The sequence below is a fragment of the Rutilus rutilus genome (genome assembly GCF_951802725.1).
Source record: "Rutilus rutilus genome assembly, chromosome: 17".
Lineage (NCBI taxonomy): Eukaryota > Metazoa > Chordata > Actinopteri > Cypriniformes > Leuciscidae > Rutilus > Rutilus rutilus.
Window position 1 is genome coordinate 13,205,008 of NC_140230.1, and position 17,761 is coordinate 13,222,768.

Consider the following 17,761-nt stretch of genomic DNA (forward strand, 5'->3'; position numbering starts at 1 on the left):
TAGACCTCTGGAGACTGACGTATTTAGATGCGATATTGGATCTGAATTGATGATAGTGTCTTTGACCTTTGTTTCCCCTCAAATAGTATAACTTGTTTATTTGATGATGTGGCTCTTTATTTCCCACACAAGGGAAATGGAAAAATGATGGACAGAAACTACCTTGGCTCTTGACATAAAATATCTGTCTCTCTCTTTCTCTGCATGGCAGTAAATATAATATCTTTGTGGAGGACATCATGGTGAAGAAAATAAAGTTTCTGTCACCTCAGTCCACTTACAGAGAGCTGAAAGATCTGCTGGAGTCCACGTCTCTCAAAACCATCCCGCTCGTTGACTCCAAAGGTCTGTGTTGGGTGAATAAAAAAAAATGATGTGGGGGAAAAAAAATCTGAATCATTTGTATGAAGTCACATTGTCAGAAAAATAAAGTTGCAATTATAAGAAATAGTTGCAGTTGTAAAATACAAAGTCACATTGTGCGATATTAGGAGAAACGGATGTATGGAAGACTATTTCCACTGTAATTGTGAGATAAGTAGTCTGATTATGGGAAATAAAGTCACAGTTACAAGAAACAAAATACATTCTCAGTTATCAGATTATCAGATATAAAGTCAAAATTAACTCTTTCCCGTCAGTGTTTTTTTTTTTTAAGTTGCCAGCCGGCCAGCCATTTTGATTGTTTACAAAACCTTAATGGCCCCTAGAATATGTATGAATATCTGAACATACAATATGTGACCCTGGACCACAAAACCAGTCACATGGCATGGGTAAATTTTTTTGAAATTGAGATTATTCATAATCTGAAAGGTGAATAAATAAGATTTTCATTGATGTATAGGACAATATTTGGCCGAGATACAACTATTTGAAAATCTGGAATCTGAGGGTGCAAAAAAATCGAAACATTGAAAAAAAAAGTTGTCCATTTATGTTCGCGATTATGCTGCATTCACTCACAAAAATAAATGTTTTATATATTTACGGTAGGAAATGTACAAAATATCTTCATAAAACGTGATCTTTACTTAATATCCTGATTTTTGGCATAAAAGAAAATCAATCATTTTGCCCCATACAATGTATTGTTGGCTATTGCCACAAATATACCCGTGCGACTTATGACTGGTTTTGTGATCCAGGGTCACATATATCAAAAGAAAGAACATTTTTATAAAAAATTCAAACAAAATGAATTCTTGCTTCATGCCATGACCTTGCGTTATATGAACACTTAAATGTGGGTAAGTTTCAAAAAGCTACATTTTGAACAAAAAGTTGCGCAAAATCTCATTTTTGTTGACCACTACGTCTGGATCGGATTCAGAACGATGATCATGAAAACAGACCGAGGATCTCGTGTCCATCAACACCCCCAAAGCTTGCACAGTCATATAGCTATTTGTGGGTTTGACATTTAATTCAATACCGTTTGGCAGTTTTGATTTATATGCTATTTAATGTTTGATGATCGCGCTACACGTAAGCAATGCTTGTTTCTGCTGCTGCTTCACATTTTGATCCGGAGAATTAGTACTATTTCAGAAGATGCTTAATAGCCCACCCTACCGTACAACAGTGAAATCATGGATTTCCAGAAAATTCAGTCAATGGCGGGGAAAGAATTAAGAGAAATAGTCACAGTTGTGAGATACAAAGTCGCATTGCAAGGTATAAAGTCAAATTTGTGAGAAATAAAGTCTCAATTACGAGAAACAGTCACAACTATGAGGTATAAAGTCAGAATGCAACATATAATATGGAAGCCCATTATCGCTGCAGTATAAAAAAAATATACATATTGTGAGATAAAGTTAAAAATAATAGTCATATTAACAATCATAATTATGAGTCACATATTGTGAGTTAAAGGCTGGTTTGACAAACAGGGCTTAGATTAAGCCAGGATTAGGCCTTAGTTCAATTACGACATTTATTGTAAATATGGTGTGCATCTTGAGACAAAACAATGGCAGTGACATATTTTACAAGATAGAGCAATGCAAGTTGCTTTTAGTTACTCAAACATGCATTTTAGTCTGGGTATAGACTTAAACTTTGTCTTTGAAACTGGGGGATAAGGTCACCTTGCAAGATTTGAAGTCATACTGTGAGAAATAAAGTCGCAATTATGAGAAACAAAGTTGCTATTATGAGAAGTTAAAATTACCTTTTTTTCCTTGAAGGCAGGAACAGATTTTGTGCCACGCTGTTCATCGCTGGTCAACAAGCACGGCCTTTCTGGTGAAGCTGGTTGACCAAGGATGTCTGGCTGGTTTAACTTAAAAAGCTAGTTAATATATACTGATGATCAACTAAGCTAGACTTTTCAACAGGATCTTGTAACGTGTAGGTGTATATGATCATGATTCCTGCGAATATTTGAAATTGATGTAAATGTAAATTCTTTTCCCCATTTCCAGAGTCAATGATTCTATTGGGCTCAATTGAGAGATGTGAACTTCAGGCCGCCTTTGATTGGTGGCTCTCAGCCGAGAGGCGGGTTTATAACCGAGGTGAGGGCGTGCCCAGCCCGGGGTCACAGGTCAGCTGGGAGTCCTTCACTTTCGTGGATGAGGAGGTCGGAGAGGAGAATGGAGATAAGGTGAGAGGAGCTCTAGAAGTTTTCTCACACACTGCTGTTCCTAGAAGGCCGTCTAACAGAATGTCTTTGTTTTTGTTTTTTGCTCAGAGGTTGATTTTAAGTTCTCTGATCTGACATCAATAAGCAGAGCTTTATGCCAAATCAATGTTCTTTTCTGAAAATCAAGCAAATAATCTGAGTGTACTAATCTTACACTGTAACTAAAATGATTAACAGGGTAACACAGTCTCTGAAGAGCGTAACGGCCCACTGGGGTCCCCTAAAACCACAGACATCTCCACTAATCACACCACATCTGGTGAGTACATACATGTTACCCAGAGGTTTTATCTAATCGACAACCAACTCTACACCAACTCACCATACTTCGTGTTAGAATGCATTCATGGAGCTCATTGATTCCAGCTAAATGTTTACCAGAAGAGGTTTGTGACATCAACACTGACCTGTTTAAGTTGATCCTAACAGGTGCCCTGCAGTCCATGAGGAGGACGCTTCATCGTCTTTTCTCCTCGTCTTCCTCATCGGGGCAGACTGAGCCAGAGGTGTGTCTTTTAACACGATTGTCACTTACCAAGGCAGCACAACCTAGAGATGTGTCACTTACTGAAAACATGACTGCATTTTAAAGCAGGAAATCATCTATGCCATGCTGTTGATTACTTCAGATGATAATTTTATCCCTCATTTTGTAAAACAAACAGTCTTGTGTACAGTAATGGACCTACAATGGAAGTCTATCAATGCATTACAGGTTTATCGGCTTTACATTGACATTACAGGAGTTTGGATATACAAAGGTTTGCACAGACAAAGTTGTTAAGCAATTTTTTTGGTATTTGTTTATATTCAATTCAAATGCATTTATATAGTGATTATACATTTATTTATATAGCACACAATAGACATTGTTTCAAAGCAGCTTTCGAGGCAGATAATACCATTTACATTTTGCAACAAAACAAGCAATGAGATTACCCGATTAGGTAACCCTTCCTTTTACAGTCCCCTAATTACTAGGTATTTACCTGGTAAATATATGGTAAGTTATAGTTGGTTATTGGTAATTACCACAGGTAACAAGTATGTAAATGCAGAGAAACTACAAACTAATTACTAAGTATTTACCTGGTAAGCATGGTAAATTATAGTATTTTAGTGTGTAATTACTTAAGGTGATTAGTATGCAATTACAGAGAAACTACCAGGGAAAATAAACATCACTGTTAAATATCAACTCAACAAAGTACTGTGTACTTGTTACCTGTTTAGGTTGGTAATAACTCAGATTTAATTGTGTACTTCCTCAGAATGTAGGCAGACTATTTTTAGAAACACCTCCAGTATTACTCATCAATTCAAGTTAGGTTTGTAGTTATCCTAGGGTTATGTTGGTAACAGTCCATGTTTATTTATTACTATCTTGAAATTAAGACGGTAGTTTTCAATAAATTACCTTGTCTTACATAGTTGTTGTTCATTGCTACACCCATTTATAGAGGATTTATCAAATAATTTACCTTACACTTACCTGGTAACTACCCCGCAGGAACAGTTTTCCCTAATGTCATGGCACATCTTAAATACTGGGTATGTTCTTGCAGATGTTTTTACAATTTACTTAGTAAGTAAAGTGCAACTGTACTGTAAAATGAAGCCTTGTTTATTTCCATGGTATTACCGGAATTGTACCATATAACCTTTTATTTCCATGGTATTACCGGAATTGTACCATATAACCTGATCATTCCCTTTTCCATATAGTCACAATTTTTTACCTCTTATGTCCTGCAACGTTACCAAGGAAAACATGACAATTTACTCAGTAAGTAAAGTGAAACTGTACTGTAAAAGGAAGCCTTTTTATTTCCATGGAATTACTGGGATCTGATTATAGGGTAAGATCCCAGTAATTCCATGGAAATAAAAAGGCTTCCTTTTACAGTTTCACTTTACTTACTGAGTAAATTGTCATGTTTTCCTTGACTATATGGAAAAGGAACCAACTATAACCAACCAAAGGAACCAATAACCAACTATAACTTACCATATATTTACCAGGTAAATACCTAGTAATTAGGGGACTGTAAAAGGAAGGGTTACCGATTATATGTATATATATCGCTTTACTTATGTGTGATGTATGCATATGTAATAGGACACTTTTATATAACCAATTTATATAAAGAGCTGGGTGATAATATAGTTACGTTGTGACTAAATTAATTATATATTACATTATATCATTATTATAATTTTTTTTTTAGTTTATCCCGGTCTTGCCTAATAGACTTCCATTGTAAATATTTTATGTTAATAACAGCATGTCCAATTTCCAGTATTTCTGCTATAATTGTGACAACGGCTGTTTGTTTTCACATTTTTGTTATAAACATAAACTGGGAGTATGATATTAATAATATAAATAATATGAAAAAATATTAAATAGGGGCCTGGACCCCTGGTTGAGAATCACTGGATTATAGTAAAAAAAAAATCTCTCTCTCTCTCTGTATATATATATATATATATGTATATATATATATATAGATATAGATATATATATATAGATTCACGATATTGAATTATCATATATTAATACTATATTTTCATACAATAACTCCTAGTATTTAAAATGAATTGATTTTAAAAAAAAAACAATAGATTGCTTTTAACACATATTTGAATTAGATGGAGACAAATCTCGCATTTTTATATTTTTGTGTTTTAAAAGCTGGTTGTGACACAATTTCACATCAGCAGTTATCAGCTCTCACCTGCAGGTGGCGTCAGATATGCTGTGTGGGGCATTTAGATTTGCAAAACAAGATGAAAAATTCAAGGGGTTATTTTTACTGTGAATTGTGATGTTATCCTCCAAACATTCATGTACTGCTCCGTCTACCTCTCATTCCTCTCTGTAGAGCCCTGCAGCTCCTCCTGTAGCTGATAACATGACTCCTGAAGAGGTAGAGTGATGCATTGATTTATTACCACTGCAGTCCAGACAGACGGACACAATTAGCACATCAGTTCCAGTCAGTCACTCGTAGTGACCCTGATTATGTTGTGTTGGGGGTGTTCAGATCAAAGCTTGGGAAGAGGAAGAGCTGGATAAGCCGATTGACATTGATCAGATCCGTGTTGACCCCTCACCTTTTCAGCTGGTTGAGAGAACATCTCTGCATAAGGTAATCCACAATCCGATTGAGATCACATATGAAATACTGAGTATTATGTTGAGGATTTATATCTTTCCAAGTGAATTATGAATTATTCTTTTATCTGTATGTGAATGTCAGTCCAAAGCTCTCATTATTTCATGCCCTCTGGGTAATGTTTTTTGATCAAAAAACAAAAAACATCTTCATTATTTTCTGCATTCAGGAGTTGTAACAGAGTGAAATATCTGTTACAGTTTTAATTCCATTCCTCTATGGATATAGAAAAACGGAAATATCTGTCACAATAAATAAATGCCCTAAAACAAATTAAAAAATACATTTAAAAAGTGTTAATATATTTTTCCAATATTTAAATAAATATTAGAATAAGGATTCTGTTATTCTATTAGAATACAGGATTCTATTAGAATAACAATTCTATATAATGAAATTGTATTTGTTATTTTTATTTAATGTTGATTGTTAATGTTTAGTCTTTCATTGTTATATAAATGTCAAGTATTATTTTAAATATGATTTTCAGAAAATGTATGATTTTATATATATATATATATATACTGTATATAATATATAACTGTAATATAATTATTATTACATTTACATTTATTAATTTAGCAGATGCTTTTATCCAAAGTGACTTACAAATGAGAACAATAGAAGCAGTTAAAACTAACAGTAGGACAACAATATGCAAGTGCTATGACCCTTCCCAGTTTAATCCAACACAGTACATGTTAATTAAAAAAAAATGATAGAATAGAATAGAAGAGAAAGTGTTAGTATTACTGGATCAAGTGCTGTTGAAAAAGAAGCGTCTTCAGCCGTTTCTTGAAAGTGGCTATGGACTCAGCAGTTCTGGTTGAGTTAGGCAGATCATTCCACCAGCAGGGAACAGTCATGGTAAAGGTCAGAGAAAGAGATTTTGTGCCTCTTTGAGATGGCACCACAAGACGTCGTTCGCTTGCAGAGGTTACGTTTCTGGCACATAAGTCTGAAGTAATGAGTTTAAGTAAAAGGGAGCAGAGCCAGTGGTTGTTCTGTAGGAAAACGTCAGTGACTTGAATTTGATGCGAGCGGCAAGTTAGCAACAAGTGCAATTTTGTGAGGAGAGGAGTGACATGTGCTCTCTTCGGCTCGTTAAAGACCACTCTGGCTGCAGCATTCTGGATCAGTTGCAGAGATTTGACAGTGCAAGCTGGAAGACCAGCCAGGAGAGCATTACAATAGTCCAGTCTGGATAGAACTAGCGCTTGGACAAGGAGTTGTGTAGCATGCTCTGATAGGAAGGGCCTGATGTTGTACAAGGCAAATCTACATGACCGGGCAGTTCTAGCAATGTGGTCTGTGAAGTTCAATTGATCATCAATTACCACTCCAAGGTTCCTGGCTGACCTTGATGGAGTTATGGATGACGAGCCTAGTTGAATGGTGAAGTTGTGATGAAGTGTTGGGTTGGCTGGGACCACAAGTAGCTCTGTCTTCGCAAGGTTTAGTTGAAGGTGGTGGTCCTTCATCCACCCAGAAATGTCTGTCAGGCAGGCTGAGATATACGATCAGCTACCGTCGGATCGTCAGGCTGGAATGAGAGGTAGCGTTGTGTGTCATCAGCGTAGCAGTGATAGGAAAAGCCGTGTTTCTGAATCACAGATCCTAGTGATGTCATGTAGATGGACAAGAAAAGTGGTCCAAGCACTGAGCTCTGAGGCACTCCAGTAGCTAGATGTTGGGTCTTAGACACCACACTGCTCCACGATACCTACCTGAGAAGTAAGACTTGAACCATTGGAGTGCGGTTCCCGAGATGCCCTTCATCTTTAGGATTGACAGGAGGGTCTGGTGGTTAACTGTGTCAAAGGCAGCAGACAGATCCAGCAGGATGAGAACTGAGGATTTACCAGACTGATTGTTGTCCAAGAGGTTGTTCTGTGTAAGGAAGGAAGAGATCAGGGGCCGTATGTATAAAGCCACTCAGAGTAAAATTTTAGTCTCAAGTCTGTCAAAATTCTAAGAATGACATAATTTTACTTTTATTCCTATACTTAAGAATAAGTGTGATTCATAAAGGTTCCTAAGTGTCAAGACTAGGTCTCAGCTCCTAAATTATTTAAGAGAGCTGAAGAGGTCTCCTAACCTAGTTAGGAGTAACAAGATGGCAGCAGAGAGGAGGAGGCCATGCACTTTTCAATGAAAATATGATGTATTGGAGTTACAGTAAATTATGACAGAGTTGATTTTATAGCAATGAAATGAAAGGAAAGTAATAATTACATTGTTGCCGACTGGAAAAAAGCAGCAGTGCACCGGTGATGACTTGAGCTCATCATTCCACAGTAAGCAGGGTCTTAATAGCACTATTGTGGCACTGACCACACCAAATACATTAGTGGCTAAAAGTGATGTGCAGAGTTTTTTTAAATGTATTTTTTATGACCCTACAAGTTTGCTTAAACCATCAAAATATAAGGAAAATAAACTTAGTGAAGATATTTATCTGACAAAATTATTTCAAGTCACTTTCTACAGTACAGATTGTTTCAAAGCAGCTTTACAGTGATAACAGGAAAATAATGCAACAAAGTTAGTTTGGGCTGTACAGCAGCTCTAGAAGAAAATAGTGTCATTGTGCAGCTTAAGTTAGTTCAATGATGATTCATTTCCATTGTAAAAGATCATTAGTTATCTATTTAGTTCATTATACAGCCGCTCTGAGAAAACAGTGATGTCATTGTTCAGCTCAGTTCAGTTCTCAGACAATGGTGTCAATCCAGGCAGATCAATAATATTGTTGAAAAAAGGGCAAACTACAGCTACAGGTTTTTTTTTAAAACTAAAAGGCTCACAGGAGAAAAAAAATTCTGCAATCTATGTCTGCAACATAGTCAGTTATTAATATTTCATTGTCCTCTCTTGTTCATTTGTTTGACAGCCTTGGCTAAAAATTATGTCTGTACAATTTGACATGTTTCATTGTGTTATCACAAATAAACAATTGACTCCAAGCACAACTACACAATACGCATACAAAATCTTTAACACATTTTAATACTATTTGAATAAAGGGTGAGTCTGTCAATTTTCCTTGGCCTCACTTTTGGCCAATACTATATGGCAGTTCATTGACTTTCCAATTGATCTTAAAATCTCGCAGTAAAATAAGACACTTTATTGAGTATTTCGGGCTTTCCTGAGTTGTTGGATCCATTGATGGAACTCATGTTTGCATAATTGCTCCAACTGTAAATGAGGAGACACGCATCAATAGAAAAGGATTCCACAGCATAAATACTAATTTGTGATAATTTTGCACAACGCAAAGCTTTGACTCTGAACTTCGTTATTCGAATATAATTCGAATATTTAAAAAAAATTATATAATCGAACGAATATTAGGCAGCCTTTAATATTCAAACCTGTTATGGGCATTATTTTTTGTAAATGTGTTTGCTTGTAAACGTTGTTTTCAATTCAGATTCCGAGGCTTTTTCACGCCTGGTGAAGTTGTGAATCTTGAGCTCATTAGCAAGGCTATTATTGGTCATCTGGGCTCCTGTAGGTGACGTTAGCGTTCTGGTTAGCGCCTATTTTATATACCAAAACAAACACGCCTGACGAGGATTTCGAAATCTACACTCCCGCCAATTTGAAAAGCAACGTGTGGCGCTACTTTGGGTTCCCAAAGAAACAGGGAAAAATCACGAGTAAGGACAAAGTGATGTGTAACATATGTAGGACCAAACTCACACACCACGTGACGACGAGCAACATGAGAGCCCACCTGTCAACACTACATCCCGGCAAGCTGGAAGAGGAGGAGGGGGAGGGATCAGGGTCTTACTGAAGGCTGGTCTTATGGTCTTATTATGTCACACACATGACCAGCGTCGGCGTGAGCCTACGTGTGACGTACAACACAGATGCGCCGCGCAGTTATACTACGTGAAAAGACTCAAGGCCCAGAGAGAAGGAAATGAATAGTGGAATAAAGTTGTTATTTTTGTGTGTTTTTTTCGCACAAAAAGTATTCTCGTCGCTTTATAAACTTGGACATACGGGCCCTGGTTGAAAACAACTTGTTCAAGTGCTTTCACGACGAATGGAAGAAGAGATACCGGCCTGTAATTTTCCAGATGTGCTGGATTTAGAGTGGGTTTCTTAAGCAGTGGGGTTACCCGAGCCTGCTTAAATGTTGTGGGAAAGGTACCATTGTGAAGAGAGGTGTTTATGATGTGTGTGAGTGCGGGTACAACTGAGGATGAAATGGCTTGAAGTAGGTTAGTGGGAATAGGATCAAGCGGACAGGTGGTAGGGTGATTGGAAAGGAGGAGTTTGGAAACTTCTGCCTCTGAAAGTAGAAAGAAGGAGGGTAGAATGTGTGTGTTAGCTGGTAAATATGTGTGTCAGTTTGTGGTTTGGTAAATTGGCCGGTGGTGGTTGTTTTATTTATAAAGAATGTGGAAAATCGTCAGCTGTTAGGGTTGATGAAGGAGGAGGAGGTTTTGAAAAGTCAGAAGAATTGTTAATTTTGTTGTGATAGTAAGTCATTTTAGCAGTAGAGATATTAGCAGAGGAGGTATTGATAAAGACCAAGGTCAGTAGGATCTTTCGATTTGCGCCACTTCCTCTCTGCACCCCTGAGTTTAGAACGATGTTCACGGAGAGCATCAGATAACCAGGGGGCAGAGGGTGTGGCACGGGCTGGCCTGGAGGAAAGGGGGCAGAAGTTGTCCAAGCAGGATGTTAAAATGGAGAAAAGAGTATCAGTTGCACTGTTAGTATCTAGTGTTGAAAGCTGATCTGGTGGAGGAAGTGTGGATGAGACCAGAGAGGATAGGCGAGAGGGTGAGAGTGAGCGTAGGTTTCGCCGAAAGGTGACCTGTGGAGGAGTGTGTGTTGTGTTCTGAGGCAGGCTGAGGTTGAGAGTGAGGAGGAAGTGATCTGAGGTGTGCAGTGGAGTGACCAGTGTATGGTCAGTGGAGCAGTAGCGTGTGTTAATAAGGTCCAATTTGTTACCTGATTTGAGAGTAGCCGCAGTAGATACTCGTTTGAGGTCGAATGAGGCAAGCAGAGTGTGGAAATCAGCAGCTTGAGGTTTTTCTAGGTGGATGTTGAAGTCTCCAAGAACTATGAGAGGAGTACCATCCTCAGGGAAGGATGATAGTAGCACATCAAGCTCCTCCAAGAAACTGCCAAGCTGACCTGGGGGACGATATACAACTACAAAATGGATTTTAATAGGGCTAGTGATGGTAATTGAATGTGATTCAAATGAGCTGTTGTCACACAGAGGTGGTAAATGATCAAATTTCCAATCGTTTGAGATGAGCAGACCACCCCTACCAGTCAGACGACGGGTGTGTGAGAAAGTGAAGTTAGTGGAGAGGGCAGCCGGTGTGGCAGTGTCCTCTGGTCTGATCCAGATCTCAGTCAGGGCCAGTAGGCTGAGACCTGAATGACTAGAAATAGATGTAATGAAATCAGCTTTGTTTACAGCGGACTGGCAATTCCAGAGACCAATAGGAAAAGAGAATATAGTACTAGAAGACACCGGAAAGGTACGCAGGTTGTTAGGATTGAACTGCCTCTGATGTGTGATATTTGATTTACGCATGTTAGTAATAGTAGGGATTTGAAAACATAGTGTAAGAAATATCACATGAAAGTTGTGTAGAAGAGAAAGGAAACAACAAGAAAATTAAATAAACAACAAGAAATTAATACTCAAGTGCCTCGTTGGTCCTTGCTCGGTGGAGTCGCTCAGGTTGAGTAGTTGGTCTTTACAGTCTTCGGTCTTCACACAAGGGCTGCCGCGGTGCACTAACGTTAACCTATTTTATACACGCTTAATACCTCGTTATTGAATACAGCAGGCCACGCCCTACTATTTGGCCAAGCGAAACTCAAAAGTCACGACACACAAACAAATGCCAAACAGGCCCGCGTTTTACCAGAGTGAGACACAGTAAATGAAAACAAAGTTTCCTAGCAACAAAGAGCCGCACTAAAATCTACTGAGAAAAGTAAACACTCACAGACTGATGTTCTCTCCTGTTGATTAACCACACATTTATGAAATTAAGCATACAAATTATTTCACAAATCAGAATAGGGAAGTAATCACTCAGTGTTAAGTGATAAAAACTCGACTGTGAAACCTTTCATGAATCGGAATAGTGAAGTGGACTCGAGGAAGGGTAAACTGACCAAAAATGTATTGTGAAATATTTCACAAATCACAGATAGTCTATTTGAGCCTAGCATGACCCGACTAGATGAGTGTTTTGTAAACTTATAAGCTGATTTGTCTAACGGCTTGGACCGTTATTCATTGGCACTGCCTGTTTGCCATTATTACACAAGAAAAAAGGACAGAGCAGTGAGAAACACTCTGAAATGCGATTTTCACAAATCAGGTTCAAGCTAAAAAGAGTGATTGACAAATCAAGCAGGTCAAGATGACACATGGTTTCAGTCCAAATTTTGGAGCTATATGCATTATAAAATGCACTGTGAATAATACACTGATTTGGGACCGCGTCACCTGAATTCACAAATCATGAAGAACGGCATGCGATATTATTTGCATGTCTACGACAGCGCACTGCGGATTTATCTCAAAAGAAATCTCAATATCAAACCGCAAACTATCATTACTGCAGTTGACTCCCAAGATCATGCGCGATGTAAAATATGTGTACTTCATTCATTCATTTATTTGCATTCAATTATTTTAAAGCGTTAAGGATTTTGACACACACACACACACAGTGGTGGCCAAAATTATTAGAACGGTTTAATGTTTTTAAAAAAGTCTCTTCTGCTCACCAAGGCTTCATTTATTTGATCCAAAATACAGTAATATTGTGAAATAATTTTACAATTTAAAATAACTGTTTTCTTTTGAATATGTTTTAAAATGTAATTTATTCCTGTGATCAAAGCTGTATTTTCAGCATCATCACTCCAGTCTTCAGTGTCACATGATCCTTCAGAAATCATTCTAATATGCTGATTTGATGCTCAATACACATTTATTATTATTATATATAAATATATATTTTTTTCATTTTTTTTTATTGTGCGTGTACACACACACACACACACACACAAGTATATGCTTGCTTGTTTGTTTCAGACTCACACGCTGTTCTCTCTGCTGGGTCTCAGCCATGCGTATGTAACCAGTATTGGTAAACTGGTTGGGGTGGTCGCACTTAAAGAGGTAAAGATGATTTATCGCCTGTGTCAACATTTATATTTGCATTCTTTCTGTCATATGCTGGTGTGTCCGAGTAAACAATTCTGCTGTTCTCTCCTTTTCACACCCAGCTCCAGAAAGCAATCGAGGGTTCGACTCGTAGCGGAGTGCGACTGCGTCCCCCTCTGGCCAGTTTCAGAGACGCGAGACGCAAAGCCAAAAAGCCTTCTCATTCCCCTTCCATCCAGTCCTCTCCCACACGGGACAGAGAGCTGTGGAGCGAGGGAGTGAAAAGAGAGACTAAAGACGAGTCAGTTAGAAGTTGTGTCCAGAAAGCGGAGAAAGAGTGCGACGTCGCCACGGGCAACAGCAGCAGAAGTACGGTCAGCACCTCTCAGGAGCGACTGCCTTCCCCTTCTTCTTCTTCCACACTCCCTCTCTCCTCTCTTCACCCTGTGCCTGAAACAGAGGCGGATGCTGATAGAGAGAGTGATGAGGAGCCTTTATAGGTCTACTGTTTTGTAATTTACTCAAATTCAGCCCTCCAGGGGGAGGCAAACCATATTACGGTGCTGCCTTTGAGCCCAGCATGGGTCGCAGCGCTGCACCAGAGCTGCACCAGAGCTGCACAATCTGACTTGTTGGTTGATTCTCTACTCTCCGGACTGGACTCTTATGCTCTTTCTTTCTAGATGTTTTTATTCAGTTGAGTTTCTTTTTGTTTGTCTATTACATTTGTACATATGGACAGTCGAATGCCTTCCCCTCTCATTGCCAATCCATCCCAGTGTTTGTCTGCTGTACTTCTTATTATATCACTGTAAAAATGTGTGTAAAAATGAAAGATTTGTTACCTTGAGCTATTTATACCTGATCTGACCCTTAAAAAAACTACTTGTCTTGGTGTAACCCAATGTTTTCAGGTTAATTCAGATATACTAAATGTTTCGACTTGCTCATTTAAATGTTGCCACATGAAGCACATTTTGTCAATGTGAAATTTAAAGGAGTATTCAAGGTTCAAGAATGTGTTGTTTTTGGTAACTATGACTATTATAAATAGTTTTCGGTAATTGAAATTAAGCTGAAATAAAATAAAATGTAAATATTAGATGAAAAAGTTCAGTTGAAATATGTATAAAATAGAAACTCGGCATCACAAAATTATTAAAATGAAAACTGATAATATAAAAATAAACTAATTCAAAATGTTAATAGATGCTATAGTATATACATAATACTAGAATAATACACAGAATTTGTGACAATGTTAATTACCACACAAACAAATTCTCTTTTTCTTAGAAAAAAAGTAAAAAATCAAAGTTACAGTGAGGTACACTGTAAAAAAAAAGAAAAGAAAAAGTTGCTACCTTAAATTGAGTACAATCAACTTGGATGTTTAAGTAATTTCAACTTAAATTACATTAAACTGACTTTAAGAAAATTTGTTGAATCTTGTATAACTTAGTATAAAGTATAACTTGAAAATTGCTTATTTTGATGAGTTAAAGCAACGTAAAAAATATGTTGTCACAACTTATTGATCACTTTTTACAATGGAAGTGAACGGCACAAATGTTTGGATTTAAAGGCAGAAATAAGAAGCTTGTTCTTTTATAAAAACACTAACATTAATTTGTCTTTTATTTTTAAGCGGTTTATTTTTTACAGCTGTTTTAAGTTATTTTGTCCGTACTAAAATCATGTTAACGCATAGTTTTTACATCATATGGCTTTAATATTATAATAGTCAATATTTTAACATAAATGTATTGCCCCCATTCACTTCCATTGTAAGTGCCTCACTGTAACCCAGATTTGTACTACTTTTTTGACCTCCTTGTTTTGGGGGTTATTGACATTATGCTATAATGTAATTTAATCTTGTCCTGAACCTGGAATATTCCTTTAATCACAAGTCATTCGTTATGAAACAGTTTTGTTTACTACATAATTAAAGCTGCAAAGTCATTACTTTTATCATTGGATCTTTGATTGTTCTATTGATGAATTTCAGATGAATTTTTATTTGCCTATAATTGTGTTCTAATGGTCTCAATAGCATGCAGGCTTTTTTGCCATGTCTTAAAAATACACAAAGTGCGCAATAAGGCTTTGTTTGCTTCATTTATTTGTTTCTTCGTTATTTTTGGGAAAAATAAACAAATAGCAATATTCTTGAAGGTCAGGGAGGTGTTTTGTTCGTGCAGGAAGAAGAGATGGGTATGGGTGAGAGAGAGAGAGAGATGGAGGACGAGGAAGAGCACATTGGAAGAACCATCTTATAACCTTCAGTAAAGCATGCATAGATATACAGTACGTGTCACAGAGCACTTTTATATCACACCTCTTATAGATCAGTCAGTCCCACATCAATGGATTTGTGTCTGTATAGTTTGCCGAACATGTTGAATCATAAATTTGATCATGACAGTGTTTCTTATCCAAAGTATTACTTTTTCTGAATTTGATTCTTCCACCAAGAGGAGACAACACAGGGTTTGAGTTATAGACAGATAACATACGAAGGGAAAGAGGAGAGAAAGACAAGTTCACAGAAAGAAGGAGAGAGGTAGAGCAAAGGACCGTTTACAGCATCATGCCAACAGACATAAGTTTTGTCGTGAAAGGTGGCAGTAGAATCGTACAAAAAATCCATTTGAAATTAGTTGGTCTGTAAACACAAATGATAAACAACTACATCCAACTAAGTACATTTGGCTCTTTGTTATTTATTCATTCATATATACCTTATCTTACATAAAAAGCAATAAAAGAGCACATGACATCACTCCTTTGGTTGCAGTAGTATTACCTGGATTCGTGCGATTGGCAAGTTGGTTGATCGTATGGTCGAAATCTTTGAGGCATTTTTCAGACGGAAAGGTGAAATATGGAAGTGGGATTACAGGCACAACAGAGTAAATAATGAAATTCCTCTTGAACTGACAATGAATTAATCGATTGTCAGATCATCCAGAATAATGAACGAGGAATATAAAGGTCATGTAATATCCCTCAGGTGACATATTGTACAGTCAGAGCGTTCTCGTTATCGTAAAAGATTTGTTTGGCAATAATGACCAGCTCAAATCCTCCATTACAACGTACAAAACCGGTCTAGATGAACACTGCAGCAGCTTTACAGTAAAACTGAAGTCCTCTGAGGTTATTTTCAATACAATCAATGACTGAAATGCAAGATGGCACCAGCTGTGTTTGTATGAAATGAGAAAGAGTGAGTCTGTGATGGGATAAAGAAAAGTTTTCCAAGTGGAAACAAGCTTCCATTAAAAAAACACAGCTTAGGCCTACTTGCTTGTGGGATGACAAGTATGTGTTGTGAACTTTGGATATATTTAACATCTGATATACAATAGTATGAGCGCGAAAAATAAATAAAATAAAGTTCATAGTGTAAGTAATAACTATAAGAGTGATGACGCGAACACGTTTTACAAGTAGGAAACGTAATTCCACCATGACGTGACTGATTAAATCTGACTGGCAGTTCTCCAGTCAAACTGAGAAAACAGTTTGAACTCGGAAATGTCTGCGGATAGCCTACGAGATGCTGATACTACGAGAATGCGTGAACCATCTAGGACTTGAATGAGGGAGCGAAATTTCAGTTTCTTTGTAAAAAGGTGAGTTGATTGACTCATTTATTCATTTAGACATGCAAAACTTCCACGTTTGCACATCATTGTCAAAAGGAATGTATTGTTATTGTTATTTACTTGAATAAAATGTTGATCAGCTATAGCCTATGCACATGAATATTTGTCATTTTGCTAACCAAACTATAGTTTAATCGGTTCATTGAACTGAACTGTCCGAAATAACGTTCGCGGAAAAGAATCGTCCTTATGTAGCCCCGCCCCTTTTCAGCGCAGCGCTCATTGTCTTTTGACTTCCGGTCTGTATTTTCACAGCGATTCTGCGTGTTTATAAATGAACGGCTCGTTTTTAAATATTTCCGGTCGACTGACATTTGTTAAGTCATCTGCTTTTAACATCACAGTCCTCATGATAACTTTCGTTAACTTTACATTAAGTAAATCCACTTCAAAAGCTAATTACTCCTGGACAGCAATGCCATAGAAATATTCAGGAAGTCCGCAAAAACGGAAGTTAAAAGACAATATTCTAAAGATGGCGGCGCCCTCGTTTCTCTGGCGCATAAGGTCTATACGAGCACAAAACTGTGAGAGATGGAAACGTTTAGGTTTGGGTATCATTTTGCTTCATGAATCGCAAAATAAATAAAACTTGAGGAAGATGGATGACCGCGTATGACATTCTCACCAAACCAGAGTGATACCATTACAACAAAAGGTGCATTTATCTCAAAATAACAAATTGATATCACACAGGCTTCGAAGTTAAACCCCTCCCCCATATAATTCTTAAATAAATAAATGGGCACATATTATTTCATGTGAGAAACTTTTGGAATTCTGTATGCTTCATGTAAAACAGTATTTTAAAACAAATAACTTATGACATACAATGAGATGTTTAAGAAATGTTTTATACTGTACACAAAAAATCTGTCAGATCTTCCTCTGGAGCCCAGCAGTGAAATAATATGTACCCCAACATATACAGGAGGGAGTGCACACAATTCTGTAGAAAAATAAACATTGTCCCAACATTGCATAAATAATCAGTCAATAAATAAATTCATTCAAGTCAATACACTTCATATAGCTATTAACGCTATTCTTGCCACCAAGTTTGTATTACACTCATTCATCAAAGATG

The 17,761-nt window shown here is 37.2% G+C and overlaps 1 protein-coding gene across 1 annotated transcript in view; it reads left to right on the forward strand.

The window, feature by feature from the left end:
* clcn1b (chloride channel, voltage-sensitive 1b) overlaps positions 1–17,691 on the forward strand; it is a 42,010-nt gene extending 24,319 nt beyond the window's left edge. The window contains exons 16-23 of the mRNA XM_084385557.1: positions 212–345; positions 2,430–2,611; positions 2,828–2,909; positions 3,080–3,156; positions 5,536–5,580; positions 5,698–5,802; positions 12,929–13,015; positions 13,123–17,691. Of these exons, the coding sequence (XP_084241683.1) occupies positions 212–345; positions 2,430–2,611; positions 2,828–2,909; positions 3,080–3,156; positions 5,536–5,580; positions 5,698–5,802; positions 12,929–13,015; positions 13,123–13,500 (1,090 nt within the window). The 3' untranslated portion in view covers positions 13,501–17,691. The remainder of the gene's footprint in view (positions 1–211; positions 346–2,429; positions 2,612–2,827; positions 2,910–3,079; positions 3,157–5,535; positions 5,581–5,697; positions 5,803–12,928; positions 13,016–13,122) is intronic.
* The last annotated feature ends 70 nt before the right edge of the window (positions 17,692–17,761 follow it).